The sequence below is a fragment of the Cucurbitaria berberidis genome, assembly GCF_010015615.1.
Source record: "Cucurbitaria berberidis CBS 394.84 unplaced genomic scaffold K460scaffold_3, whole genome shotgun sequence".
Lineage (NCBI taxonomy): Eukaryota > Fungi > Ascomycota > Dothideomycetes > Pleosporales > Cucurbitariaceae > Cucurbitaria > Cucurbitaria berberidis.
This window is the reverse complement of record NW_024468937.1, coordinates 3768755-3794584: the sequence shown is the minus strand read 5'-3', so window position 1 is coordinate 3794584 and position 25830 is coordinate 3768755. Positions and strand designations below refer to the sequence as shown.

General features: G+C 50.2%; 14 protein-coding genes across 14 annotated transcripts; 11 read left to right on the top strand and 3 right to left on the bottom strand.

Annotated features, from left to right (window-relative positions):
- Nucleotides 1–35: 35 nt before the first annotated feature.
- On the top strand, nucleotides 36–1243 carry K460DRAFT_395447 (proteasome subunit alpha type-3; the record flags this gene model as incomplete). Its single annotated transcript, XM_040936046.1, has 5 exons — nucleotides 36–167; nucleotides 220–285; nucleotides 337–495; nucleotides 548–874; nucleotides 926–1243. The coding sequence occupies exons 1-5, from the start codon at nucleotides 165–167 to the stop codon at nucleotides 1241–1243; spliced, it is 873 nt and encodes a 290-aa protein (XP_040788463.1). The 5' UTR covers nucleotides 36–164.
- A 292-nt stretch (nucleotides 1244–1535) lies between these two features.
- On the top strand, nucleotides 1536–2765 carry K460DRAFT_417089 (phosphoglycerate mutase-like protein). Its single transcript, XM_040937854.1, has 2 exons — nucleotides 1536–1837; nucleotides 1936–2765. The coding sequence occupies exons 1-2, from the start codon at nucleotides 1597–1599 to the stop codon at nucleotides 2463–2465; spliced, it is 771 nt and encodes a 256-aa protein (XP_040788462.1). The 5' UTR covers nucleotides 1536–1596; the 3' UTR covers nucleotides 2466–2765.
- On the top strand, nucleotides 2762–4400 carry K460DRAFT_417088 (uncharacterized protein). Its single transcript, XM_040937853.1, has 2 exons — nucleotides 2762–3535; nucleotides 3591–4400. Exons 1-2 carry the CDS (start codon nucleotides 3232–3234, stop codon nucleotides 4328–4330), a joined length of 1044 nt encoding a protein of 347 aa, XP_040788461.1. The 5' UTR covers nucleotides 2762–3231; the 3' UTR covers nucleotides 4331–4400.
- A 1250-nt stretch (nucleotides 4401–5650) lies between these two features.
- Nucleotides 5651–7428, top strand: K460DRAFT_312816 (uncharacterized protein). The gene is made up of 3 exons (XM_040930230.1): nucleotides 5651–5906; nucleotides 5959–6231; nucleotides 6305–7428. Exons 1-3 carry the CDS (start codon nucleotides 5792–5794, stop codon nucleotides 7186–7188), a joined length of 1272 nt encoding a protein of 423 aa, XP_040788460.1. The 5' UTR covers nucleotides 5651–5791; the 3' UTR covers nucleotides 7189–7428.
- A 386-nt stretch (nucleotides 7429–7814) lies between these two features.
- K460DRAFT_386301 (cytochrome P450) lies at nucleotides 7815–10263 on the top strand. Its single transcript, XM_040935580.1, has 4 exons — nucleotides 7815–8176; nucleotides 8224–8377; nucleotides 8587–9173; nucleotides 9241–10263. Exons 1-4 carry the CDS (start codon nucleotides 7862–7864, stop codon nucleotides 9940–9942), a joined length of 1758 nt encoding a protein of 585 aa, XP_040788459.1. The 5' UTR covers nucleotides 7815–7861; the 3' UTR covers nucleotides 9943–10263.
- Nucleotides 10264–10494: 231 nt separating this feature from the next.
- Nucleotides 10495–12111, top strand: K460DRAFT_366741 (uncharacterized protein). Its single transcript, XM_040933443.1, is given in 4 exon segments — nucleotides 10495–10963; nucleotides 10976–10977; nucleotides 11232–11592; nucleotides 11652–12111. 4 exon segments carry the CDS (start codon nucleotides 10739–10741, stop codon nucleotides 11922–11924), a joined length of 861 nt encoding a protein of 286 aa, XP_040788458.1. The 5' UTR covers nucleotides 10495–10738; the 3' UTR covers nucleotides 11925–12111.
- On the top strand, nucleotides 11963–12900 carry K460DRAFT_116931 (uncharacterized protein). Its single transcript, XM_040926595.1, has 2 exons — nucleotides 11963–12626; nucleotides 12721–12900. Exons 1-2 carry the CDS (start codon nucleotides 12257–12259, stop codon nucleotides 12873–12875), a joined length of 525 nt encoding a protein of 174 aa, XP_040788457.1. The 5' UTR covers nucleotides 11963–12256; the 3' UTR covers nucleotides 12876–12900.
- Nucleotides 12713–13836, bottom strand: K460DRAFT_430843 (uncharacterized protein; the record flags this gene model as incomplete). Its single annotated transcript, XM_040938329.1, has 2 exons — nucleotides 12713–13581; nucleotides 13665–13836. The coding sequence occupies 2 exons, from the start codon at nucleotides 13834–13836 to the stop codon at nucleotides 13070–13072; spliced, it is 684 nt and encodes a 227-aa protein (XP_040788456.1). The 3' UTR covers nucleotides 12713–13069.
- Nucleotides 13837–14548: 712 nt separating this feature from the next.
- On the top strand, nucleotides 14549–16101 carry K460DRAFT_377230 (CaaX prenyl protease; the record flags this gene model as incomplete). Its single annotated transcript, XM_040934951.1, has 4 exons — nucleotides 14549–14569; nucleotides 14626–14808; nucleotides 14867–15812; nucleotides 15869–16101. The coding sequence occupies 4 exons, from the start codon at nucleotides 14549–14551 to the stop codon at nucleotides 16099–16101; spliced, it is 1383 nt and encodes a 460-aa protein (XP_040788455.1).
- K460DRAFT_366738 (uncharacterized protein) lies at nucleotides 15870–16966 on the bottom strand. Its single transcript, XM_040933442.1, has one exon. The coding sequence runs from the start codon at nucleotides 16864–16866 to the stop codon at nucleotides 16285–16287; it is 582 nt and encodes a 193-aa protein (XP_040788454.1). The 5' UTR covers nucleotides 16867–16966; the 3' UTR covers nucleotides 15870–16284.
- A 94-nt stretch (nucleotides 16967–17060) lies between these two features.
- On the top strand, nucleotides 17061–17961 carry K460DRAFT_395440 (uncharacterized protein). Its single transcript, XM_040936045.1, has 2 exons — nucleotides 17061–17241; nucleotides 17293–17961. The coding sequence occupies exons 1-2, from the start codon at nucleotides 17144–17146 to the stop codon at nucleotides 17624–17626; spliced, it is 432 nt and encodes a 143-aa protein (XP_040788453.1). The 5' UTR covers nucleotides 17061–17143; the 3' UTR covers nucleotides 17627–17961.
- A 156-nt stretch (nucleotides 17962–18117) lies between these two features.
- Nucleotides 18118–19432, bottom strand: K460DRAFT_366735 (uncharacterized protein). Its single transcript, XM_040933441.1, has one exon. It carries the CDS (start codon nucleotides 19398–19400, stop codon nucleotides 18594–18596), a length of 807 nt encoding a protein of 268 aa, XP_040788452.1. The 5' UTR covers nucleotides 19401–19432; the 3' UTR covers nucleotides 18118–18593.
- Nucleotides 19433–20474: 1042 nt separating this feature from the next.
- K460DRAFT_377225 (uncharacterized protein) lies at nucleotides 20475–21483 on the top strand (the record flags this gene model as incomplete). Its single annotated transcript, XM_040934950.1, has 2 exons — nucleotides 20475–21003; nucleotides 21053–21483. 2 exons carry the CDS (start codon nucleotides 20475–20477, stop codon nucleotides 21481–21483), a joined length of 960 nt encoding a protein of 319 aa, XP_040788451.1.
- A 2463-nt stretch (nucleotides 21484–23946) lies between these two features.
- K460DRAFT_281811 (uncharacterized protein) lies at nucleotides 23947–25720 on the top strand (the record flags this gene model as incomplete). Its single annotated transcript, XM_040928522.1, has 2 exons — nucleotides 23947–24253; nucleotides 24318–25720. The coding sequence occupies 2 exons, from the start codon at nucleotides 23947–23949 to the stop codon at nucleotides 25718–25720; spliced, it is 1710 nt and encodes a 569-aa protein (XP_040788450.1).
- Between the last annotated feature and the right edge of the window lie 110 nt (nucleotides 25721–25830).

Here is a 25830-nt window from a genome sequence, read left to right as displayed (position 1 = left end):
GCTCGACCGCGTAGCTGTCGTTACCTAGTAAGTGTATTGACAGCACCACCAAGCTCAACGCCCACCCCTCCGCTTTGCTTGCTTTACGACCGGACACCTTTCTCTGCACTATCGCCGACTTGTAATCGCAGAACCTACCTCTCACTGTTTGTCCCGCAATCAAAATGGTGAGCCTCAGCGACTATATTTGTGCAAAGTCTAGACTGACAGCCTGCATAGACTTCGATAGGTACAGGCTATGACCTGTCCAACTCCGTCTTCTCACCCGATGGCCGAAACTTCCAAGTACGACATGGATCTTCAAATTTTGGGGGAGCCACAACTTACATTTTATAGGTCGAGTATGCAGTAAAGGCGGTAGAGAATGGTGGCACAGCTGTTGGAATCAAGTGCAAAGATGGTGTCGTGCTGGCCCTCGAGAAGCTCATCTCCAGCAAGTTGCTGAAGCCGGGGGCGAACAAGCGGATAGCAACAGTGGACAGGAACATAGGCATAGTGAGTCGAACCGCGGGCATCTCTCGCCCACTAGCTGACAGCAATACTTTAGGTCTCCTCAGGTCTTCTACCCGATGGTCGCCACTTCGTATCACGAGCCCGCGATGAGGCAGCGCAGTGGCGGCAGCTTTACAAGGCACCTATCCCCTCATCGTCCCTCGCCGATCGCATGGGAAGCTACGCTCAGGCATATACTCTTTACTCGAGCGTGCGACCGTTTGGCATAACAGCCATCATCGCTGGATGGGATTCGGAGGCCGAGCTACCGGTTGATGCACAAGTCGGCTCAGGACCCAAGGTTGGCTCTGGAGGCAAGAAGGAGGGTGCGAAGCACGGTGGCCCATCATTGTACATGATTGAGCCGAGCGGTCTATACTGGGTATGTAAAAACTCTAAAGCGGTTCTGCACGTGAGACTAACGGCAGCATAGGGCTACTACGGCGCAGCGACAGGCAAAGGCCGACAAATCGCCAAGTCAGAACTCGAAAAGCTAAACCTCGCCGAAGGTGAACTATCCCTCGAAGAAGGTGTCAAGGAGGCAGCACGCATCATCTACGTCGCACATGATGACAACAAGGACAAGGAGTTCGAGCTGGAGATGACCTGGATTAGCAATCTAGCCGGCCCCACCAAGGGCAGGCACGAGGAGGTACCAAAGGAGATCAGGGAAGAGGCTGAAAAGCTGGCAAAGAAGTCGCTAGAGGGTGACGATGACGACGATGAGGAGGAGGAGAAGATGCAAGAGTAGACAGCCTGTGTATCATACTGAGCGTCTGGCGCTACATAGATAGGCTTACACGATTATGAACGGCTCTTGAGCTCACTCACGAATGAAAATCATTTCGACGTCAAGCTTTCTAAGTATTGCTAAGGGCCTATCGAAGATTCTTATCTTCTCTTACATCGCATTTGTCGTTTAGGCAGGCAGAGTAGCCTTTAAACTGCGTCATGACGATGTTGGTACATTCGCCCCACTAGCGCGTCATCCAATCAGTCACAGAAAAATACATGGTTGCCCATTGTCCAATCGACCTGTTTACCATCAACTACAACCTCTCTCACCACACCAGAAGAGCCCAAATCACTGAAAGGATCATCTCAATGCCGCCAACACTACTACTTATCCGCCACGCTCAGGCTCTACATAATGTGGCAAGCGACTGGTCCATCCATGACGCACCGCTCTCCGAGCTCGGTGAGCAGCAATGCCTTGAACTTCAAGAGAGTTTGAAAAATAGCAAGATTGGGAACGAAGTCGATTTGATTGTGGTATCGGCGATGAGGAGGACGTTGCAGACGGCTACTATTGGGCTAGACTGGTTGATTAAGAAGGGTGTCAAGGGTGAGTGATGATTAATTCAGAAGTACCGTCCCAAGGACATATCTGCATATTTTTATTACTTCTTAGGGCCCTCGCTGACTTCTCAACTCGTTTCAAAGTCATTCCTGACGCAGGATGGCAAGAAACCGCCGACAAACCTTGTGACACCGGGAGTCCGCTTGAGCAAATGAAGAAAGAGTTCCCGCAGTACGACTTCTCATCCGTAGATCCATCCTACCCGGACAAGACTACAGACTTGGAGAACAACCCCTACGCATTTACACAGAAGGCTATCCTAGCACGCGGTCAAACATGTCTCGAGGATCTCTACTCCCGCCCAGAGAAGGTCATCGCAGTAGTATCTCACTCTGGCTTCCTGCGTACGGCCGTGTGCAATCGCATGTTTTTCAATGCCGACTGGCGAGTGTTCAATTTCGACGAGGGCGCGATGGAGAAGAAACCTGGCCAGTTTATCCTGAAGGAAAGCGAAGAAACAGAGAAGAAAGGTGGAGGAATGGGAAGGAGTGACGTGGGTGTATTTGGGGTAGTTGAAGGGGATTTCCCACCTGAAGTGGAAACTGAACAGGCGAAGGAGAAGGGTCAGGTCAAAGAGCTAGGTGAGGCAAATAAGCAGAAACCTTCATCTTAAAGTGCGAAAGCTATGAGAGCTTGGCCTTTGATGTGGTCTTGAATATCCAAGGCCCGGTGGCATTAAACAATACTTAGACGTTACACAAAGACGATAGACGGGAACTCCGATGCGAGACAGTCAGCAATCACACCAAGTATCGATTTCAGGGATCATAGTAAGCATACAGGGTATCCGCAAGCTAAGTTGCACCCGGCTGTTCAATTAGGCTGAAGATAATAAGCCTGTAGACTGCGGCAGCCGCATCACTCATAGCTTCAACGTACCTCTCTCACGATTTTATCTGAAAAGGCTACCAACACCTCGACTTCAGCGTTCTATGGCCCAAACATTCAGCCTTACCTGAAATGTATCGTGGCGCCGTGAACATAAGGCGGCCGGGAGAAGATGTTCAGTAATGCCGGGGTTTCAGCGGCCTCTAACCTGTTTGAATAATCACTAAATCCTTCGCGCGTCATCGTACAGGATGTCCTGACGCCAAGTCTCACAGAATCGCTAAAAGACAAATCAGAGCTTTATGTGTTCAGCCCGTCTTATTAAGTTTGGGAATGACAGGGATGAGACTGGGTGTGCGTTCGGGACGGGATGTACAAACAGACCAGTCGAGGCTACCTCAACGAATCGAGTACAGACGTGCAGCTAATTTCAATAGCGCCAATACTCGTGTGCATCTTCAGTCGTCTCTTGCTACGGTTCTCTCCAGGTCACTGCTATCATGCGCTCTGCCTCTCTTTGCGACCCTAGGTAAGGTTCTACCATCAATCCTATGGGCGGCCTCGGGTCGTTATCGGCCATCGCGCTGCTCCATCTCACTCTCTTCCTCCTTCTCGGCTTCAACTCGAATTCCGTGGGCGCAACATGCTTCTTCCCCGATGGAACTACAGCAGACTCTGGCCACAAGGAGTGCAACCCAAATTCTACCGACGCGACGACATGCTGTGCCGAGGGCTTTCAGTGTCTCAGTAATGGCCTTTGCAACGATTATCGTTATCAAAACTGGACTCGAGTGCTGAGAGGAGCATGCACACAACAAGATTTCGGAGGGGGTTGCAACAAAGTGTGCACAGACTGTAGGCTTCACTGCGCCGTGCTTGATCAGAGGAGTAATGTGCTAAGGAAGCGTAGTTTGGCCACAAGGCGACGAAGCAGTCTGGTATTGCGGTTCCGGCGCCTACTGCTGCTCGCGCGCCAACGATTGTTGTCAGGATAACAATGTTCAGAAACACATCCTAGCTGAACCCAGTGTTGTCGCAATCGCGGGAAAGACAAGTCCATCAACCACTCCGACACATACCACCACGCCTCCCGCACAGAGCTCGAATGCCGCCAGTTCAAGCAGTACGAGTGGAAGTAGCACAAATACCCGCACGATAGCTATCGCTGTTGGAGTGGTCGCAGGCATCCTGCTTTTGCTACTCGTAGGACTGTGGTTCATCCGACGGAAACGGAAAGCCCGGAAAACGCAGCCTATGTTGCACGAACTCTCCGCTGCCGATGGAGCACCGCATGTAAATGACACCACCCAACCTTACACATACGATGACAAGCGTGGAGGGTGGGTCACAGGCGCGAATGGAAATAAAAACAAAAAGAAGGAGAAAGGCGCTCGGGGTAGGAACGTACTCTACGAGGTGCCATCGGATAGAGTGGTGGAGATGCCAGCTGAGGCCGAGGTCAAGGAGATAGACGGCATGGGATCGGGGGCTCGAGGTGGAGCTGGTAGAGGCGTCCACCATGTCGGCGGAGCGGAAATGCAGAGAAATAGTCTGGTGGGGAACCGGCCGAGTCGGTTTGTCGAGGTTGATATGGCGAGCAATAGTCGGGGAGACCCAACATCTAGGGAGAGATTGGATAGGTATCAGTGATGAAGGCCATTTCTAATCTATCAAGATATTTCAGAATATACATTCCATAATGCCAAATTCATGTCTCAGTACGTTTAATCAATAAGCAAATGCAGTGCGCGACAATGCTAACCAAAATCGCGTTGATGCGATGCGATGCGAGTCTGCTGGAAGATCTACGTCTACCCGCATAGGTCGTTCGTTGTCGCTTGAAATAAGGTTTGTGCTGAGGTCGCACGACTGCGCATTATATTCCTTCATCCTATATGCTGGACTATCTCTAGGCAATCGTTAACGCGCATCTGTATCACATTGGTACCAATTCCTTAACCTGCATGGCGCTCTCCGCATCACACTTGCGTTCGGTTCCCTCGATTCATGTCGAAATGGCATGTGGAGGAATGATCATAACCAACATCATATACTACGTTCCTTGAATTTCGCTACAAGCGACCATTGAGTGTGCTCGAAAACCTGCATCTGTCCAACACGTACTGGACGGGATATAGTCTTTCCATACACAAAATATCGATGGCAAAGTAGAGTGACTACCATAGTATACAGTCTTCGCCCTTACTGAGATAGCTTCTCAAGTCACAATGCTTGAGAGGCCGTTAAATAGTGCTACTCTGATTTTTCGGCTTTCTTCTTAGTACCCTCATGTCATGGGGGTAAAGAACCAGATGTGGCAATGAATGCCGTGCAACCTACTTGAGCATTTGTGAAGAAGAAGGCGCTTAACGAAGAACTCCAACAGGCCGCCCATTGGAACCATAACTTAGCATCCAGAGGATTTGCCTCCATCGGATGCTGTGACCGGGTGGGAGGTTCCAGGATCTCAACGATGATTAGTATTTAATTGCTTTGGCAGACCAGGGCAGACCAGGGCAGACCATCTGTTTTGTGCTTCATAGTTCTGGGGACTGGATAACTTGACCCGGGTGAACGAACTTCGTGACAGCCAGAAGATAAGCGCTTTTCACATCGGCTGGACTAGGTTCTGAGTATTACGCCGAGAAAGGGGTAGGCGTCTCATGGTCAAGGCTATGTATCTGTTTAAGCTCATCCATTCCTAGCCCTACTCTCTCCTACTAGAAGTCGTCAAGCGCACCGGAGAGAAAGGAGATGGAAGCAATGTTGAATGCGTCATGATGCAATGAGATCAGAATGAGAGAATGGTAGGTAGTCTTGTGTAACGACCTAAAATAGGAATTCAACGGGCGATTTACCCCAGATTTTCCAAACTGTAACGCGTTAGTGATCTCGGCTGTCAACACGCGGACCATCCACGTGCTTGAATTTCTCCACTTTGATCCGCCTCCTCCGTCACAGCTTTGTTATTGCAAGTGAGGCCATAGCGACGATTTGCGCTTTAGCAAAGACTTGGCAACGGGTCGAGGGGGTCTTCTAGTTTCATACCGACGGTTTGGAGAGGACGATGAGCGCGAAATCACACACCCATATTGGACGAAAGAACACGCGATGGCGTCGTCGTCCTCAATGGGCCTCGTTGCAAGTGCGACATCCTCTGCTCTCCCCTGGGCGACAACGCCGGCTCAGGGCTCTCTTGACTCCGCAGGTGCCGGCATCACTGGAGGTAATTTTTTTCTACTCCTCGGTATTTGTATGTCTGAGCTAATATATTATAGGCTACACCGGTGGCTCCCTCCCTTTGCAGATTACCATCGCTTTTCTTATTGGGCTCGCATTGTATAATGCCCTCGAGCTCATTGTCCTTGCCTTCGTAACCTTCCAACGATACCGTGGGTTGTACTTTTGGAGCCTCGTCATATCTGCATTCGGCATCATACCGTATTCACTAGGTTTCCTAATCAAGTTCTTCCAGCTGTTGGATCCGAATAAAGATGTTGGATATGTTGCTGTTTTCTTCCTCTCGATTGGGTGGTATCCCATGGTGACCGGTACGTAATCGCAATTTTTTTGTTCAGGGAGCTGGAGTTCGATAAAGTCGGGAGAGTACTGACAATAAGCTAGGTCAGTCAATCGTCCTCTGGTCACGTCTGCACCTCGTTACGAACTCGCGCCGCGTCCTTCGCTGGAGCCTGTACATGATCGTCACCAATGGAATAGTCCTACACTCCGTCACTACCGTCCTCACATTCGGCTCGAACTCGAACACTCTTTCTCGCACAACGCTGGGACATTTTGTAAAGGGATACTCGATCATGGAGAAGATACAAATGGTCGGGTTCTTCGTTCAAGAAGTCATATTGTCCATTATCTATATCCGCGAGACTGTTCGATTGCTCCGGCTCGCAGAAAGCGTGCAGGATGATGTATGCAGTTTTGATAATGGAACGGGGACAGGGAATCTAAGAAATGCGAGTGTGCGGAAGACAATGTATCAGCTCCTCGCCATCAACGTTATCATAATCACCATGGATTTGGCGCTGCTAGCGGTTGAATTCGCAAACCTGTACCTGATCGAGACGACACTAAAAGGGGTGGTCTACTCCATCAAACTAAAACTCGAATTCGCTGTACTAGGAAAATTGGTTCAACTTGTGCGCGACCGCACAAGCTCGAACAACACATCCGATCCCCACCGGCGCCGTAGTCCAGAGCGCAGAGCGCCGTCCACGGGTTTGACGCTCGAGAAGACGGACACTGGTGGGACCAGCAGAGGGGGTGAGCGCATGAACGGTAGTGCACTTGGCTATGATTTTGGGAATCAGCAATTGCCGGATTTTGTGGATCCGAGGAATGTCCACGCTGATTTTACACATGCGGAGGCTGTGAGGGGAGACGAGGGGTGGGAAACTCGAAAGGGTGAGGAAGGCGAGAGGTGGCGGAGAAGGACGAGAGTGAACCGGGGAAGCTGGATCGATGAAGAGATGGACAAGCATCACATTGGGTAATCAATGAAATCTTCTTCTATGACTACAACACATCATGGTCAAAACAAATCCGCGACAGATAACGATGAAAGTTCCCGCATGACAAATCGACTATACTACCACCAACGATAACGGTTGAAAGTCAAAGACGCTAGCATTTCCGCTATTTCCAAATTCTTACGTTCTGCCAGCTGTTTGTTGGGATGACGGGCGCCTGCTTGCCCGACGGCTATACCATTATATGTCGATCTTAAAACATGGTCTCCACAGTATTACCACCCTGATTTGGCAAGAGTAAGACATGATTACACGACTGAAAATGGGCAATGGACGATTAGTGACGCGGCGTTAATACAGAAAAGAATGATGCACTTGTGGCTAGAGTGTTATATCGGCTCGAAGACCTCGTAGCGATATGTTTACATCGTTAGCAGTGGATGCTTTCGTCTTGGCTCTCACTTACTTGATCAAGTTTTTTAATTCAGGCAAAAATAGCCCCCCGGCAAACCCTGCTTATTGCTTACATATCTCGGCACTAGATTGCAGGAATGTCTCGCTTGACCGGGCGGTCGCAATTATCTCACTTATATTGTCTGTCTAGGGGACGTTTACAACAAGCTTTCTCTATATTTCGATCATCTTACAGATCTACAGTGAGTTAAACAAAGTGTCTCAACACCGCACAATCGACGATATGGACTCTATCGACCTAACGTACGCCTCTCTCCCGCTCACGGTTATTACCATCACTGGCGTACTCTCCCTGGCAGCTTTCCTACTCTACAAATGGCTTTTGCCGAAACCTATCCATGGGATACCATGCAACAAAGAGGCCACGAGATCTCTTTTTGGTGACATCCCATCTATGCTCAATCACCTAAAGACCCACAAAACCTTCAGCGACTGGTTTTTGAGCCACAACACTAGACACAAATCTCCCATAGTACAGATCTTTCCCAACCCTTTCGGGAAGCCCGTGGTCATGATCAGCGATTATCGCGAATCACAGGTATACCAACAACGTGCCATCTTAATGCAACCACTAAACATAGTCAGGATATCCTTATGAGACGAACTAAAGAGTTTGACAAGCCGGACCTGATTAGCGATATTTTCTTCGGCCTAAGTTCCGAACAGCACATGGTGCTGCCAACGAATGATGCCTTTCGAGCCCAGCGAAAGCTGTTGCAGGACCGGTCAGAAGCCCACGGTATAAACTGGTTGTTTTGTCTTACACATGCCAAAACTGAACAGCTGGTACCTCCCCATTTGCCTCGAATAGTTGCTAACTTTGTATAGTATGTACACTTTCCTTAGTAACCCCTCTGCAAATGCCCGCCAGAAGGCTGTTTGTGCAAGACGCTGAGTACTTGGTACGTACTTTGAGAGCACACACTGACTTTGTACCGCCGCTTCCAGTCATGGCTCCTGGCTTCCTCAATGGAGTCGCTGCGCCTCAACTTCATGCCAGTTTCATGGATCTTATAAGCCTTTGGAGGGAGAAGATGCGCCTAAGTGAAGGCCGCCCATTCTCTGTGAAGGTTGATATAAATGACGCCGCCTTGGAGGCCATTTGGGCTTCTATCTTCGGAATCGAGGAAACTGCTACAATTACGCGCGAGCAAGTCACCTTGTTATCTTCCAAGAAGAATATCGAATTGCCACCGTCTGTGGACCTAGAAGTTGGCTTTCCTCGTGCATCGGCCCCACCGGAGTTTGATGCGATCCTTAGACTTACTGACACGATAGAAATCGTTATCAAGTCCCCAGCCCCGAGGCTCGTCGGGCGTCTCCTGCGGTGGGTGCCTCGTATTAGCAAGCTGCTCAAATTGAGGGACGAGATGATATCTGCTCAGATCTCCAAAGCCGAGAAAAGAATGGCCCACACCAAGGGAACCGCAGACAAGATTTCAAATGCAGTCGATCATGTGCTGCGCAGAGAATTGATGGCTGCGGAACGGCAGAATCGGGCGCCTCACTACCAATCAAAGGTTATAATCGCAGAGGTTAGTCGCCGTAGAATCTCCCGCATAAACAGTAGGATATACTAATTTCTCGACTCCCACCCTACAGCTATTTGGCTTGCTCGTTGCGGGGCACGATACAACTTCGACGGCACTTTCATGGGCTCTAAAACTCCTTGCTGGGAGTCAGGACATCCAACGAAAGCTTCGTTCTGAGCTTCGATCATCCTTTGCCGCTGCGCACTCGCAAAACAGGGTTCCAGATGCGCACGAGATCGCTACAACTCAAAACCACTACCTAGATGCCTGCCTCGAAGAGATTTTACGCTGCGCGCAAACTGCAACCATTCCGTCACGGACTGCAACTACCGATGCTGTCATTCTTGGGCATGTTATACCAAAGGGAACGAGGGTTATGATGTGTGGTCTCGGCGGGGGCCTTATGGTGCCACCTTTTGAAATCGACGACGCCCTGCGAAGCAAATCATACCATGTTGCAGGAGGCGGCAAGGTGGGTGAATGGGGCTCGGGAGACATGACCGAATTCAAGCCCGATCGATGGCTGGTCAAAGATTCAGCTACTGACTCTCAAGTCTTCGATGCGATGGCTGGACCACATCTCCAGTTCGGAGCGGGACCGAGGTCTTGCTTTGGACGGAAACTGGCGTATTTGGAGCTCAGGCTTGCGATTGTTCTAGTAATTTGGTCATTTGAGTTGAAACCGGTACCAGAGAGATATGCGAGTTGGGAAGCGGTGGAAGGCCTCACACATGCTCCCGTTCAGTCTTACGTAAGGCTTGTCGAGGCCTGAACAGCAAGGGTATTGTGATTGAGCCTATATGCACCCGACAGACTGCTCAGGGGCATGGCTGCTATATCGATCGTGATGGACGAGAAAGCCCCATCTTTTTAACCTGTTTAAGCATCATATCCCTTATTTTCCTCTTATAGCTCTTACTGTTCGTGTCTTGCTTTTCTGCTTTTCTACTTTTCTTATACTGGATGGAAATTGATAACAGCAATGTTATAGAATGGAGTTTGCAAGCCGAAGTAGGAGTGCGGGTGTTTGCTTGTTTGTCGTGACATAACCTAAGGACCTTCGTGAAAGGAAGGCCTACTAACACTGCTCGAGAGTGTTCGCGTTGCAAGTTGTCATCTTAGGTACTCCAAAGGGCGGCTATGCTTCCGAATAGCCGTACTCTGGCTACACTAGTCGAAATTGAGCGAGGAACTGCTTACGAGATTGGGGGGTTGGATTATTTGGTAGCTATCTACGCAAGTTACCATTGGAGAAAAATCTCAACGGTATATCGTATCGCTCATCACAATGCTCTCGATTTTTTGAAGACTTATAGTGACAGTTTCAAGTGGGTGATGAAGGTTAAGGTGCTCATTCCCCAGCTCAGCCTCCTTACTAATTTTAGCGTGGCGCGATGGCGCGTGGCGCACGTCGCAAACCACAGCGAAACGCGTCAGCCATCAAGCACGCCCAGCGCAGCGAAGCCTCAGCCTGAGCTCAAACATCAAACCTTCTACAATCTCCAAACGGAGAGTACTACCTTCTTTCCCTTGTCCCACAGTGTTATTCGACGTTCGTTTACAATACTATGGCCCCGGCAATACCCCCATCAACGCGCTCATCCCTCGCCAAACTAGCGCGACGGGCGTTGGTGACGGGAGGCCCCACTATGGCTTCGCACCACTTTGAGCGTCGCGGGTTAACTGTCAACCACACCCAAGGGGTCACGCTGGGCGTTATCATCGCATATGTTGTTATCATTGCGTTGTTATGGAACCTGCCGTATGTGAGATGGGTGTTATGGCCGTTCAAGGTACGTTTCCTCATCTTCACAGCTCTCCTGATCGGTTTGATGCTAACTTTTGGTAGATGTACGAAGACCCCAGTACAAAGTGGATGTTTTCGTCTTGGACTATGCGCGAACTTGTCTAAAACGTTTTGGACAATTAAGCTGTAGCTGAGACACAAAACAGACGCCTTCTTCCCCTACCTAACGCTCTGCTAACGAATGTAGGGTACGCTATACTCTTATTCTACTTCCCTACGCAAAGGCGGCTTTCTGGTACTAACCTTAGCCCTAAGCTGGTCATCGCTTTCCATGAGTTCGGGCACGCTATCACAGCCTGCTGTACCGGCGGGCGCGTAGAATCAATTTCTCTAGATCCGCACGAGGGAGGCGTAACTCACATGCGGGGCGGCAAACAGTTCATCACGTTACCAGCTGGCTACTTGGGCTCCTCACTGATTGGCGCCCTGCTGACTTTCTGTGGATTCAACATCGTGGCAAGTAAGGTGGCGAGTATCGTGCTAGGGGTGTGCTTTCTGTTGACGTTGTGGTGGGCGCGGAAGGACTGGTTAACTATCATAACCATCTTGCTGGCCGTGGGGCTGTTGGTCGGGTTTTGGTTCATTGAGCGCGGTCAAGCGCTAAGATTCATGGTCGTATGCCCACCCCTTTCCCTACTACCCGAGTCTACACATCCAACTAACCGTGTTCATAGCTCTTCATCGGCGTAATGTCTTCGCTATACAGCGTCTGGGATATCTGTGACGATCTCATCCTGCGCAAAGTCAACTCTTCCGATGCAAGCGTCTTTGCAAAGCGGTACGGCGGCTCCTCGCAGTGCTGGGGCGTGCTCTGGTCGCTGGTTTCGTTGCTTCTATTGATTTGTGGCATTTTAGCCGGACTGGCAGTGTTCAAGCAGAGCTTTGAGCAGCAGAAGAAGGATAGCGAGCATTTTATTCCTACGGTGCGGATGCTTGCGAGGATGTAGGAATCTAAGTTATGTATAGGATGGTGTTTGGATGGCTCGGATCGGGGACCCCGTATCCTTTAGCGCTTGAAATTGACTTCCAGAGCTCAAGTTGAAGAGCTCGAATCGATCTCCAAAGCCAATTGTATATTTCGTTCCATTACTGCCGTGAATGCGGGGTACAATTATGCCTGTCCGGAGAAACTCACCCGCAGGCCAAGCCGACTAGCGCGCTTCGACTGTCTTTTTGATCAATGATGAAAGCCCTCGATACTTTATACCAACACCAGCTCTCCTTCAAAGCTCACCGCGCAGTTCCCTCCATTCCATAGCCCTCTCAACACGAATCAGTCATGTCCCTCAAAGAAGAAATTCTCGCCCACCACAAATTCACTTTCCCCCATCTCTCTCCCGGCGCAGGTTCCAATGAGCAACCCTACATAAAGTTTCTAATGTTCGTAAAGAAAAGGCCAGATATTTCAGATGAAAAGTTCCACGAGTGGTGGAAGACGGTTCATGCAGATCTTGCCGTTACGGTTGCCGGGTTTGGAGGGCATTGTGCAAGATATGTTCAACTACACCAAACACCCGAGCATAAAGCGGAGCTAGAAAAACTTGGTATGGAGCCATTGCCGTATGATGGCATAGGAGAGGTGCATGTCAAGAGTTTGGAGGATTGGGTGACTTTTCAGTCGAGTCCGGCGTTCGCTGATAGACTAAAGGGTAAGGGGCACGTTTCATTTGTGAGATGGTTGCGTAATGAGTCGTGAATCGGGCGGCGCAAAGTTTCTTTTTTTTGATATTGATATCTCGACAGATGATGGCCCGAAATTCATGGATGGTACGCTGAAAGTCATGCTGGGATACGACAACTTAATATTTGGAAGCAAAATCGAGGCTAGTGGTGGTAGTGATGGGATTTTACCAACCGATCACAGACTGAGTCCTGTGTCAAAGGACCCAAAGCTTTGAAGACTGGTGCATGGTAGAGGAAATTTTACCTTACATTTTCTTCCCAATACTACACTAAAATATACTTCAAGGTCGCCACTCCTGTATGTTTGTAACAAATCAACATTTTGGTTCCGCATGGACTATGGTCGAACCCCGTATCCAGAAAACCCACCCACCTTCCCAATATCTTCATCCCAGATCCGAAAGGCTTTTTAGAAGGCCGAATTTGACTCGGACTCTGGATTAGCAATGACCCAATGAAAAGCCACTCTCGCAGCATCGTCGGCCTTTTGATCGACGAGTTTGGCAAATGTTGCATCTGGGTCTCTCCTGTACGGTTCGTTGTTTCCAATATGATATCGCGGCCAGTCACCGTAAGATGAGGTACCGCAGCCGGCGCATGTCACGCCGTAAAAGTCAAGTACTGCCCCTTCCCCCATTTCCGCGCGGTGGCTCAATCCACAAGCGGAACAGACGTGGCAATAGCGGACGTCGCGACCGCCAGCTGGTCGGGGGGCACAGATCATGCCATATGGCAAGGGCGAGAGGATCTCGGAAGCATGACATTCTGGGCACAATGTGCGATTGCAACGATCGCAGCGAAGGTACTGGAATGGAAAGCGGCCCTTGTAGTGGCGAAGGATATTTTCGTGGCGGCAATGGCAGCAAATCCACAGCCCGTCCCCAATTTCTGCATCGGTTCTGAGCGCTCGAATGCTGGATACTTGTTTTCTTGGATGAGATATGAATCGGTCGGAGCTTCGGCAAGTACGGCGGAGTCCAATTGTTCCTGTAGATTTGCTAAACGAGAACTGTCGCCCGAGAATCTATGGTCTTGGACTGGAATTGTAAGATGGGATGTTGAATGGTCAGATTTCTGTGCTTGGACCCTTTCGATGACGCTTGTTAATGTAGTCGATATTGCCACAGATAGACGGTTTAGACGGAGGATGCTACCCTGTCGCTTCAAGATGGGCATGTTGACTTGGTCGCGGTTGAGATTACGGCTGCAACGAGAGAAAATTGGAGAGTAGAAGTTCATCTCGCAGATTGATAGTATAGTGAAATAGCGATTGAATGCGCCTTCTGTTACTGCGAGACCGCTGGCCAAAGGTGGCAGGTGCAGAAGGCTTTCACTCTTACCTTCCTTGTTACCTCGAGGACGAGTCTTAACATTTTCAAGTGAATCCAGAGTTAAAGCAGGTTGCTCTGCATGTGAACTTGGAGCGCATCTTGTATGCCCAAGGACTGCCACGTAACCACCTCTGGCGTGTATGGCGACAGCGCTGCCCCGCGACTATGATCTCTGCAGCCATGTCACGCTGTTATTTATGGCCGTTCGTAGTGACGTGTTGGTGTAAACCATTCCGTCGACCACCTGATAACGCGTTCATCTGCGCCTGAATTGAGTGTTTCCCCTAGATGAGAGCTGCGATGGGGCGTTCGAAGAGAAGATTGGTGACGATGGCGGCCTTGAACACGTGCCTCTATCTTTAGTTGTGCATTCGAAACAATGTCATCAAGATTGTCGAGGTGGAGAGCTAACTCCTTGAGTGTCGTTGCAGCGCTCGTGACACCGTGACGTTATTCGCTGCTTAGCCTTCTCACCCCTGCGCGGTGGCTTGTGCATCGGAAACTGTCCTCAACTCGCGTGCGACTGTCTCGCATCACAGCTTCAACCACCATTCACTATGATTCAGGGAATTCTTCAGGTTCGCTATCCCGATTCCAACCGCTAAAATAGACAGTCAAGCTGACAGCACTCAAGCGCCTCGCGCGCTGGCTGGACCGCCCGTTCTTCCCATGGAAGCGTCTTGTTGTAGGCTTCTCGCTCGCCGAGTTCGCGCTCGAGAACTGGCTGCTCTTCCGCCAATACCGCGTTCTGCAACGCACTACTGTACCCAAGGCGCTTGACAAGGAAATTGATAGGGCTACATTCGATAAATCTCAGGTACGTTCAATTTCCAAAATACATATACCCCGCCTTCAGCGATGCTTACAGGCAACAGGAATACGGTCGCGCAAAGGCCAAGTTCAGCTTCGTCTCCGGTCTCTTCAACCAGGTCAAATCCCTCGCCGTCCTCTACTTCAACGTCTATCCCATTGTCTGGGGCGTCGCTGGTTCGCTACTCGCCCGCTATGCCCCCGTTCGCTTCTCGGGCGACATCCCACGATCACTCCTGTTCATGTACATGCTGGGATGGATCGATCTGTTTGCTGGCCTCGGTTTCTCCTACTACCACAGCTTCGTTCTAGAAGAGAAATTCGGCTTCAACAAGATGACGGTCAAGCTCTGGCTCACGGATATGGTCAAGGGTCAGGCTCTGGCGATTGCATTCGGCATTCCCATCGGAAGCGCTTTCTTGGCCATTATCAACAGGACGGGACAAAACTTCTTCTACTACCTCTGGGTATTCATGCTGGTTGTTCAGATCTCGGCTATGACCATCTACCCGATTCTCATCGTTCCCATGTTCAACAAACTGGAACCGCTCAAGCCCGGCAAGCTCAAGGAGTCCGTCGAGGCCCTCGCATCGAAGCTCCAGTTTCCCCTCGCCGAGCTGCAGGTCATTGACGGCAGCAAACGCAGCGCACACAGTAACGCCTACTTCACTGGACTTCCCTGGATTGGCAAGAAGAAGATTGTTATTTATGACACCCTGCTTGAGAAGAGCACGGAAAAGGAGGTCGAGGCTGTTTTGGCACACGAACTCGGTCACTGGCAGATGAATCACACATCGCGACTTCTCTTTATTAGCCAGGCGCATCTATTCTACATGTTTGCCCTGTTCTCGGTCTTCATCAACAACAACTCGCTGTATGCGGACTTTGGCTTCCGCCGGGAGAGGCCGGTCATTGTTGGATTCATCCTGTTCAACGAGATCCTGTCGCCCACGGATTCCATCATCAAGCTCCTCCTCAACGTTTGGACGCGCAGCATGGAATACGAAGCTGGTAAGCCTTGCCTTCACACAATCTTTAACCCGACTAGAACTGATGTTGTATTCTAGATGCCTTTGCTGTAAAGCTCGGATACGCTCGTGAGCTTGGAGCTTCGTTGATTAAGCTCCAAATCCAAAATCTTTCCAGCATGGATGCCGACTGGTTCTACTCAAGCTTCCACCACTCGCACCCGATCTTGACGGAACGCCTAAAGGCTATGAACTGGACTGGCGACAAGAAGGTCACGGACAAGGCGACGGATGAGGAGAAGCCTATCAAGGCAGCGGACCGGGAGCTTTGAGCTTGGGCTTGTACATTGTCCGATATACAGGCCATGTGAGTCGCAACTGGCAGTATTTGGTTGATGGTTGAGTAAATGACGAATAGCGATAAATGAACCGCTAGAAGGGCTGAACAGCCTCGAATAAAACACTCGCTCCAGTAACGCAAAAACGTGGTATGGTATCGTAGAGTCGCAAAGCCGTTACTCGTTCTTCTTCTCGGCCCTCTTCTTCTCCCTCTCCCTCTTCTCCTGTTGGTTCTTCTCCTTCTTTGCCTTCTTCCTTGCTTCCTTGCCGATGTTGGGTATCTGACCAGTGACTTCAACGTCTGGCTCTGCTCCACCGTCTTGCACAACCGTGGTTCGTGTCCCAACTTCCCCAATTTCAACAAACCCTTCTTCCCGCTCATAGTCTGCCATGTCCTGCCACTCGGTGTCCCCTGTTAACTTCCGCTTCTTCCCGCCTTGCCCGCCAGACTTTTTCCCATGACCCCAGCTCTCGGTGTCAGCACCATCGTCCTCCTCAGGCTCCGGCGTCTTCTCTGGCTCCAAATATTCTCCCCTCAAGCCTGCAGCGACGCGTCGCAGATTGTGCATAACCACACCACCAACTGGGCCGCCATGTGACGAAAAGGTAACGCCAGTTGGTGTAATCAAGGCATCGGGGTGCAGATGAGGGTGTCGTTCGGAGTTTGTAAGGTATGTTTCTAGTATGCGCGATGCGGAGGTGAGGGAAATGGGCGTCGAGGATATGTGTCGACTGGGTGGGGGCGCTTCGACGGACATGTTGAGCGTTGGGACAGACTAAGGAGATAGACAGCGACTTGGTGAAGCTGCGCCGGACAAAGGTGGTGTTGCGTATTGCGCGGGGGTTGTGTCAGCTCAAGTGTAGCTATCGTTGGAATTTGGAGTCGACATAATTTTGCGCTCGGGCCATGTCGAATTTCTTAGCTTTGCGGCGCTGCGACGGAGAAGACGACAGGGCCTCGTTTCCCGTCGACGCAACATCAAGCTCAAAAACAGAGACACAAAAGTCGGCAGCTGGGGGTCCTCGTTTCTCACGATGAATTCTCTACGCTGTCTCCGGATTGCAGCGCGCCCTGCCACAAGCGCTTGCACAATACTCAGGCCGTCACTGGCACGCGCAACAGCACCGCAACGGTACCTACATCTTCACCTAGACGTCCAATGATCTCTCTAATGCTCCTTCAGGACCTCCATTGTCTCACAAAACCGCACCATCTCCCTCCTCAGCCCCCGCCGCCCTATGCTCGCTCGAACATGCTCGCCCTCAACCCTAGCCGCACCCGGCAGCGCTCCCTCCTTCGTCCCATCTTCCTCCGAAACACTGGACTTGGCGGGCAAGATATCTTCCCATCCAGGATTAGGCAGCATGCAGATTCGATGCGGTCCTCGCGATACTTATAACCCTTCACATCTGGTCAGGAAGAGGAGACATGGCTTTTTGAGCAGGATCAGGACGAAGAAGGGGAGGAAGTTGCTTATGAGGAGGTTGAAGAAGGGGCGCTGGAATTTGAGCCATTAGAGAGCGGCTCTTTGGGAATGATGGAAGGATAGATAGCTGGGATGAGGTCCGAGTTACCACGGGGTGCTCTGCGACGGAAGTGGAGAGACCAGGAGAACGCCCAGGGTCGTCTTGCTTAACGCGTACGATATACTACCCGCACACGAGCTGGCATTTGGTATCCAATTACTCAGGTGTAAACATACTGTACATTGCATGCATGGCTGGCATTTTAGATCATGTACTACAATTTAACAACCGCTTTCAACTACAGTCGACCAAGTTTTGCACCTTTAGTCGCAGATGTTACTAAGATAGGTCTTTCCTCCCGACTTCCAGGTACACCTTGTCACTTCATAGCTTGCGCTTGTGTATTGTTTGTCATACCTTTCCAATTACTAGTTGCGATATATGACATACTTTTATAACTTGCTATTGCGGAAATCGGCTGTTATACGTCGCTTTATGGGTGATTTTGTAGCATTAACGCAACTGAGCAGGACTGCACATTTCACACCAGATCCTCATTGCATTCCATTTATTTCAGAGTATCTACGACCCCGTGCCTTTAAACCCTAATTCCCTCTACCATAGTCGTAATGTAAAACCTCCTTCATTCTTCTTACACGGCTTATTCACTCTTACTACCGAGGCTCACCCCGTGTTTTTCACCCTAGCAGCTCCAACGTGCCAATATCTGATATGCGGGTGGCTAGTGCTACAGCGCCGAAGGTAGACTGGCGGGTGAGGTTGAGTGAAGGCGTTAATGTAGTGTATGTTCCATAGGTTGACTACACACATCCAGGGGCTCGGATTTCAGTTCAGAGCAGGCCTTGTGTCTGCGTTGACTTAAGAGATGCTCTATTGCAGCTCAGATTGAAGGATGGGTCCGGTTCGGAATTTCATATCGTACATGAAGACTCAGCAGGGGGTGCGCTGATGTGTTCGTCGCGCGAGGAGCTTGACTGTTACTTGCTTGACGTCTGTTTCATTCTGGTGTCGCTGGTGTCGTGTCTTTTTCCGTGGCCTGTTCGACCACACCCTCCGACAAATCTGGCTTGCCATCTTCTAATGCCTCCACCAGCTTCAACTCTTCATCTACCTTGTCGATATGCTTCAAAATGAACGCAATCGTTGCATCCCTCGCTTTGTCGACCCTCATTAGCGCCTCCATACTCATCGTCTCATACGCTTGCGGTTTAGATGGCGTTGGTGGCGCCGGCTCTTCACCTTGAAGCTTCGCTTTCTTTTCTGATAACAGTTTCCGCAAAGCGAAGATGTTATAATCTCGCTCTTGTAAATTCTTAACCAACTCTTTCTGTTTCATTTCCTCGTCTACCTTTTGCTTCTTGGTGACCTGCTCTTGCCTTGCCTCCGTATCGGCGACTTTCCATTTCCAAATAGCTTCTTTGGCACAGTTCTCCATGTGGGTAAAACGTATGGGTCCGATGTTCTGACCACCATACCATCGCGCTACGACCACAGCACCCTCTGTCTGTGTGTCTTTGAGCACGTTACTTACGCGTCCTCCCGCCCACTTCTCTCCGTCGTCATCATGGCCCAAATCATACAGAACATTGGAATTTGGCATTAGTGACCTCTGCCGTGAGCGCTTTCGCCATGCTGCAATCTTGTGTGATGCGGTTCTAAATTCCGGGAGTGCTTGTAGTGCTTTGGCGGAGAGGCTAGGAGAGAAAGCGGCAACGAAAACGGACGTTTGCTCTTTAATTGTCGAGGATCGGAAAATGCCCGAAGTAGCAGTTGGGGAAGGAGAGCGCTCTCTCTTTGTAGCCATCTCTTGTGCTCCTTGAGTGCGCAATGTTGGGGTTGAAGGTTGGTGTTTGGTTGGGCGGGCAAGTCGAAGCGAAATGTTCCACACGTGCCGATGCGGAAGGGAAGTTTTGCCGGTGGCCATCTCTTCTTCAGTCCAGATGTCGTCGTCCTCATCAATCCATCCTCCTTGACCCCTATCTTGTTTGTGTTTAAGAATGTCCTTTTAAATAGCGGATGTGCCTTCGCAATGGTCGCTCTTAGGATTACATAGGGGAAGCACCCTCGTTTGTTGAAACCCTTCTGGTGCCAATCAACATGGTGTTAACACGACATCTTCCTGTTTGAAGAATAAAAAACCTTAGTATTAACTAGAATACATCTTTTGCGCACACATATCGTCAATCTCCAGGCTAAAAAGTAAGGCTGGGTTGCGCCTACCCCTCTCTCACTACGTCCATGCTTCCTCTTAAGCACGGTATTTGGAGATGGACCACATCCTACTCTATTAGTACTTTCTTTCCATCCTCACCGTCCAAATATTATTCAAGCTACATAGTAAAAGACGGGAATTACCCTTCCTCTCCCACTAGCGCACCAGGCAGCCGTTCTGTGAAAAGATATCTTACAACATTTTCACTCCCCGACTTTACAAACGCGTCATTTCAAGCCTACGGCGGTCTTTTATCACAGCACCGATCACTTAAAGGCGTTTTCCTACCCAGCTGACGCTCAGAGCGTGCTCGAAGCGAGGGTATTCACGCTTGGCGCCCCGAAAGCTTTGTCAGAATCGAAATCTGAAAACGTACACTGTTCTTCCAATACCCACACTCAACTCTAATTTCGGAGCTACTCGGTTTCAATCCAGGTAGTTTTTCTTTCTTCGAAGGTGAGCTACTACCATGCCTTCTCAGCCGACAAACTAGCCTCGCCAACAAACGCGATACGTTTTGCCTGAGGAAACTTTCTCTACATCGCTCTCCGTATTCTACCTGGCGCTATAGAACAGCTCTAGGACCAATTGCTAACGCTCCCAACTCCATAGCTAAAGCATTTCAGCAGTTTAGCCTCACGAATCTTGGCCCGGAAGCTATTCACCATGGGCCGCTTTGCGAGTCTTAACCCAGACACCAAGGATCTGGTCAACTGCCTTCTCCCCGCCTTGGCCTCCTCTTTCAAGGTTTCCGAAGCCGTGGATATCATTCCTGAAGATATCCGTATGCGCGCTTGGGACTGCGAGCGGCGTGACCATATCAAGGACCAGACGGAGAATGACCCGCGTAACTGGGGTGTCCAGTTTCTCAAGGACCTCATGGCCATCTCGCGCATGAAGGGTGGAAACCTTCCCGAGTTCCAAACTGACCTGCGCGCAAAGGTCGCTCTGCATGAGCCCAAGCACCCGTGGTGCCGTCTAGCTGACATCAAGGAGCTCAAGGATGAATATGAGAATCCTAGGCGCAAAGAGGATGTCAACGCTGAGGAGCAAGCTTCGTCGGAAGATTCCTATGACTCGTTCTTCGAGGAACTGGTTGAGCCGGAGGAGCCCAGGGGCCAGAAGCGAGGTCGCAAGGCTCGCAATCATGAGGTCTATGAGGCTCGCGTTCGAGAGTCCACCAAGCGTCGCAAGCGTAAGTTCAAACAATGCTATATCACAAACACAGTTCTAACATGGAAAAGAGGCATCCCAAGGTCGTTTGCGTCGATCCGAGGATGGTGGCTTCCATCGCAAGGACAAGTTCAGTACCAAGCGTCCCTCCGTGGACCGCACTACGCCGAGCAGTAGTCGTCGCTCCGTCCATCGGGCCTCTAGGACCATCGATTCCGACCGCGAAGACTCCGACGACTCCTACGGTGGCAAGTCTCTCCTTCTACATCCTACGCCCGCCTTCTCTGTTTCTCCTGGTCCTCTAGCCGCCCATGTGCATGCCGTCGAGTCTTCCCATGAGCCACTCGCCGTCCTGAAGCTTCAAGCCGAGTTGGAGGTCGCGGAGGCTGAGCTGAAAGCCGCCCGCTTGAAGTACCAGTACATTCAGGCGAAGGAGAAGGCCGAGAAGGAGGCTACGTATAGCGGTATCGACACCGAGGATGCGTTTCATACTGTCAACTAGGGGCTGGCCAAACGAGAGTCTGCAGGATCTATCCATGTAATATACTAGAATGAAACGAACGGGATTTGGTGCCAGCATGTAACGGGTATCCCTGCATTGCAGGCGTACATTTTTCCATCTAGCGACTTGAGTCACTCATGGTCTTGCTTCTCAACGGCGTTCAGGTGTGGATGGGTATTTTCTTAGATTTCCAGTTCTTAGTTCACTTTACAGCGCAAAGAGGCAGGGCTTCGTCTCTTCTTCTGTCTAGGAAGACTTCTCTTTCAAATCTGGATAATTTGGGGCGGTTTGGCCTTCAAGTTAGCCTTATTCAAGAGTTTCCTCCAATCTAGACTGCGTCAAGTATACACCTCCAGATTGATCTTCCGTGCGAACCCATCCTTGTGTCAGTGCCTCTTCCTTGGACAAGCTACATAAAGGTAAATTACTGTCGGGGCCCAAAGTGCATAAAGGATTCAAAACAATCACTTTTTGTACCTACTACTCTTGCTAACCTTTGGTCGACAGTTGTGATGCTATCCAGTCGCCGCGCGCTTTTAGCAGCTAGGAAAGAAGCCACCTTCGAGTAGTATGCCATTTTACAAGCACTATTTCATAGTGTGTTTTTAAGAAGCAGCCGCAGCTAGACACTATTATAAGGTGATGTTCTCAGCCTCTATGTGAATAAGCTAGGTGGGTGTTGTAGAGGGATTCAACTCAACAAGACAAGCAGAAACAAGATGGAAGACACGATAACTTGAGTTCATTCCTCGTCATAGCTACTGTCACTCCATACTAGTTTCTCTCTTTGTCATCATTATTTTCTCCGCGCTTTTGCGTTCAGTTGCTTGTTAAGCTGATCAAAGATGCACGCTACCAACTTCTATCATTCTCTTGCGTTTTCCTTGGAGGTATCTTATTTTGGAGAGTTGTTGCATCATAGTAAGCAATCTTTGGTCATGTGTGGGAAAACGAATTGACTGTAATGCTGCTTCCCCGACGGTTCATTTTCAAGTGATTACACATCTGTACCTTGTTCAGGCGATGAGTCTACGTCTTGCTGTATCACAAGCGAAGGATATCAGTGTTTGTCAAATGGTATGTTGTTCATGTACTTCTGAGTATAAGAATGTTAGTCGGATCTCCTGCCTACCATCTTTTCCGTGACTGTGCTATCGTCTCGGTGGACCGTACATGTTTTAGGAGGGTTGATGCGACATGAACTGGAACGGCCCGAACATTCTCCAATATTGCAAGCATTCAAATACATCATAACAATTGCTAACATTTCCCACTTGGCTAACAAAGTAGAGCCATCATCTAAAAGCTATGTCGACTCATACGGCCGGATACACCATGCGGCGGCGATCGATATTGTTGCTACACCGACGGAAGCACATGCTACACCGATGAATCTAAGGTCTTCACACTTGGCTCGGCGATAGTTATCAAAGACCATGATACTATGAAATAGTGTGGGCTTCCAATAGCCACGCCTACAAAAACCACGCGCATCAGTTCCTCCCACACTCTCCTTTCCCGCGCAACGAGTATGATGCCCGAATCCGAAGCGACAGGCTCGAAACCTACGGGCACGGCTACGAAGCCAAAATCCTCATCTACATCATCAGTCTCGGAATTTGCGCTAAACTAAACTCATATTAATGTCCCGTACGACTATAATAGTTGTCTCCGCAGCAGGTATTATCGCTTTGATCATCATTGTCACCTTCCTCTGGGCCTTCATTTGACACACTCCACAAGAAGCTCGCAAAGGAGGTAAAGAGTAGTCTTGCCCAGGTCTGATGTCGGCTTCCAGAACTTGCAGGAAAGTTCTCACAGCCTGTCGAAGTTCCTGCGCTGCTACACTCTCCGACTCCACCTTATCAACCGTCTATACACCGAAGCTATCCACTTACGACAAATGGAGTTGTGGAAAATAACCCATTTATGTCACCACGAAGGAATCAGTCTGGACAGCTAGTGTTGGACGTGCCTGCGCACTCTTCAGACAGGTGTAGGATGAGCAGGTACCACCAACAGGAGGAGAGCACACATTTGTATTCATATGTGGAGAAGAAGAGAACAGAGGCGGGGTAGATCAGATGCGATGTGCCCAGGGGTTTCAAAATGAAATGAATCGATGATGAGTTGAATAGAAAAAGAGAGAAAAGGCCGGGCGAAGTCCATCCTATTGGCCCATGTGGTGGTCGTACCTCAATCCTGAGTTCAGCGCCTCAGACACATGTCCGGCCCAGCTCCGATTGCTTCGATCGTGTTCTCGCCCCGGCTTTGATGCCGCTTGTATCTACATTGCCTTGTCTGGCGCATTAATCTGCATGTGCAGCCGAGCGGGGCTATTGATGGGTTACAGCGTTATAGCCCGGCATTAGCGCGACTCCGCACTTTCTCTCCCAACCCCGGATCTCCTGACCTGCACCGAGGCCCTACAAAGACATTACATGCACAACATGACCCGCTACAATGGAACAGCCAGCTCAAAAAAGAGTGTCGAAAGCTTGCGACGCTTGTAAGCGCCGGAAAGTCAAGTGCAACGGACAGGAGCGTTGCCAGCAATGCGCCCATCTCGGTCTGCGATGCATATACTCCCCATCCAGCAAACAGAGATCGCAGGGAAAGAGAGGGCATATCATCTCGGCCTTTAGGAATCAGACATATGGCGCGAATGGCACTTCACCGCCCTTATTACCGGCGAAATCGGAGCAAGTGTGCTTCCAACCAGCATATGGTACCATCTCACTAACGATCGAGCACAACGAGGGTGAACCCAGTATGTGTCCTATACCGAGAGTTTGAGTTAGAAGTTCTGAAAGGATGCTGCTGACCCAGGGCAGCATCTCCTGTATCGCCATTCCCATTGCAGTACAGCAAAGAATTTTTCTTGGATCTAATACCTGACTATATGGAAGGGGTCTACCCGGTTCAACCTGTCATCACAGAGCATGAGTTAAGGCAGTACATCGAAGTAATGGACACCGACCAGGCGGTGCGTTCCTTCGTCTACGCATTTGGTGGCTGCACGCTTAATCTCACCCGGTATGGCAATCGCAGGACAGAAGGGGTGGTTCAAACCATCGAAAACCTCATGGATTACTCAATCGACAGCATGAGGCCTGCCCACAGACATTTCCACTTTTCCGTTATGCGAGCGATGCAGGCCATTTTCATACATAATTGTCTCATGAGCCTGCAAGGCAGCGATGCCGCCTTCTTCTACATGAGAGACGCTATATCAATCATTCAATTGCTCCGGATCGACAATGCGGAAAGCGCTGCTAGTCTGTCGCCTCCAGAGCGCTCGAGGAGACAACGCTTATACTGGCAAGCTTACATTCACGAACGCTTCATAGCCATCTTGGACTACAGACTAGCTATACTGCCACCGCTTTATACGCTGCCCGAGGATGATCCTACCGTGCCAATACAGGTCCATGAAGGCTTCAACCAAATTATTAAACTCTTCCGACTTCTGGATACGGAATTTCTGAATAGCTGGCTTGGTTCACAAGGCGAGAGTGTCACCAGTACCTGGGTCGAAGCCAAATCACGAGAGCTTGAAGGCGATCCAGAAGACGACGCACGCGAGCTAGCAAATCTATCTATGATGCAGCGTGCAGACCTAACCATCACCCGTGAATGGCTGCGAACGCTAGTCTGGCGCCTAGCAATGGGTCAGACCCTCCTCTCATCTAGATCCTCGAAAGAGTGCCTGTCCCTCCTCTTTCCCGTCCGGCTATCGAAAACCTTACGGCAACAAGTCTGTAGCATGTCTCGTCAGGATATAGAAGTCCACGGAAGCAGTATCACCCAAAAACTGTTCGAGATCACAGACACAATCGCCGACGTACTGATCCACGTGCCGGCCGCAACCCTTGATGAGACGGCGATGCGCATCGACGATTTTCTCTTCATTCTCGACTTCGTGTTGCTCTTCCCCCAGCTGGACGATACGCGCCGCGGTATCCTGCTGGAAAAGCTGGAACGGCTACAGACCATGTTTCCCGAGGCGGTTAGCAATGCAAGTTCGCCAAATTTACCCCTCGATCTGCAGAGCCCGGGGGCAAACGATCCTTGGTACCAGGTCACGCAATCCAAAACGGCTGCAGGGCTCGAAGACTTGGCCGATGTGCAGGGACAGAGTGTTGAGGTGCCGAGAGCTGTGGCAAAGGTTGGACAGCTGGCGACTTGGAATCTCATTTCGCGGCGTCTGTCGATGGCAACTTTCGGGAACACGTAGCGCTGATTAGACATCAATCCACTGTATGTGCTTTAGCTGCATTTCCTTTTGAATATGTCAGATTTGTATATTAGCGCTCGTGTGCAGCGGTTTTGTTCTACGGAAACCCG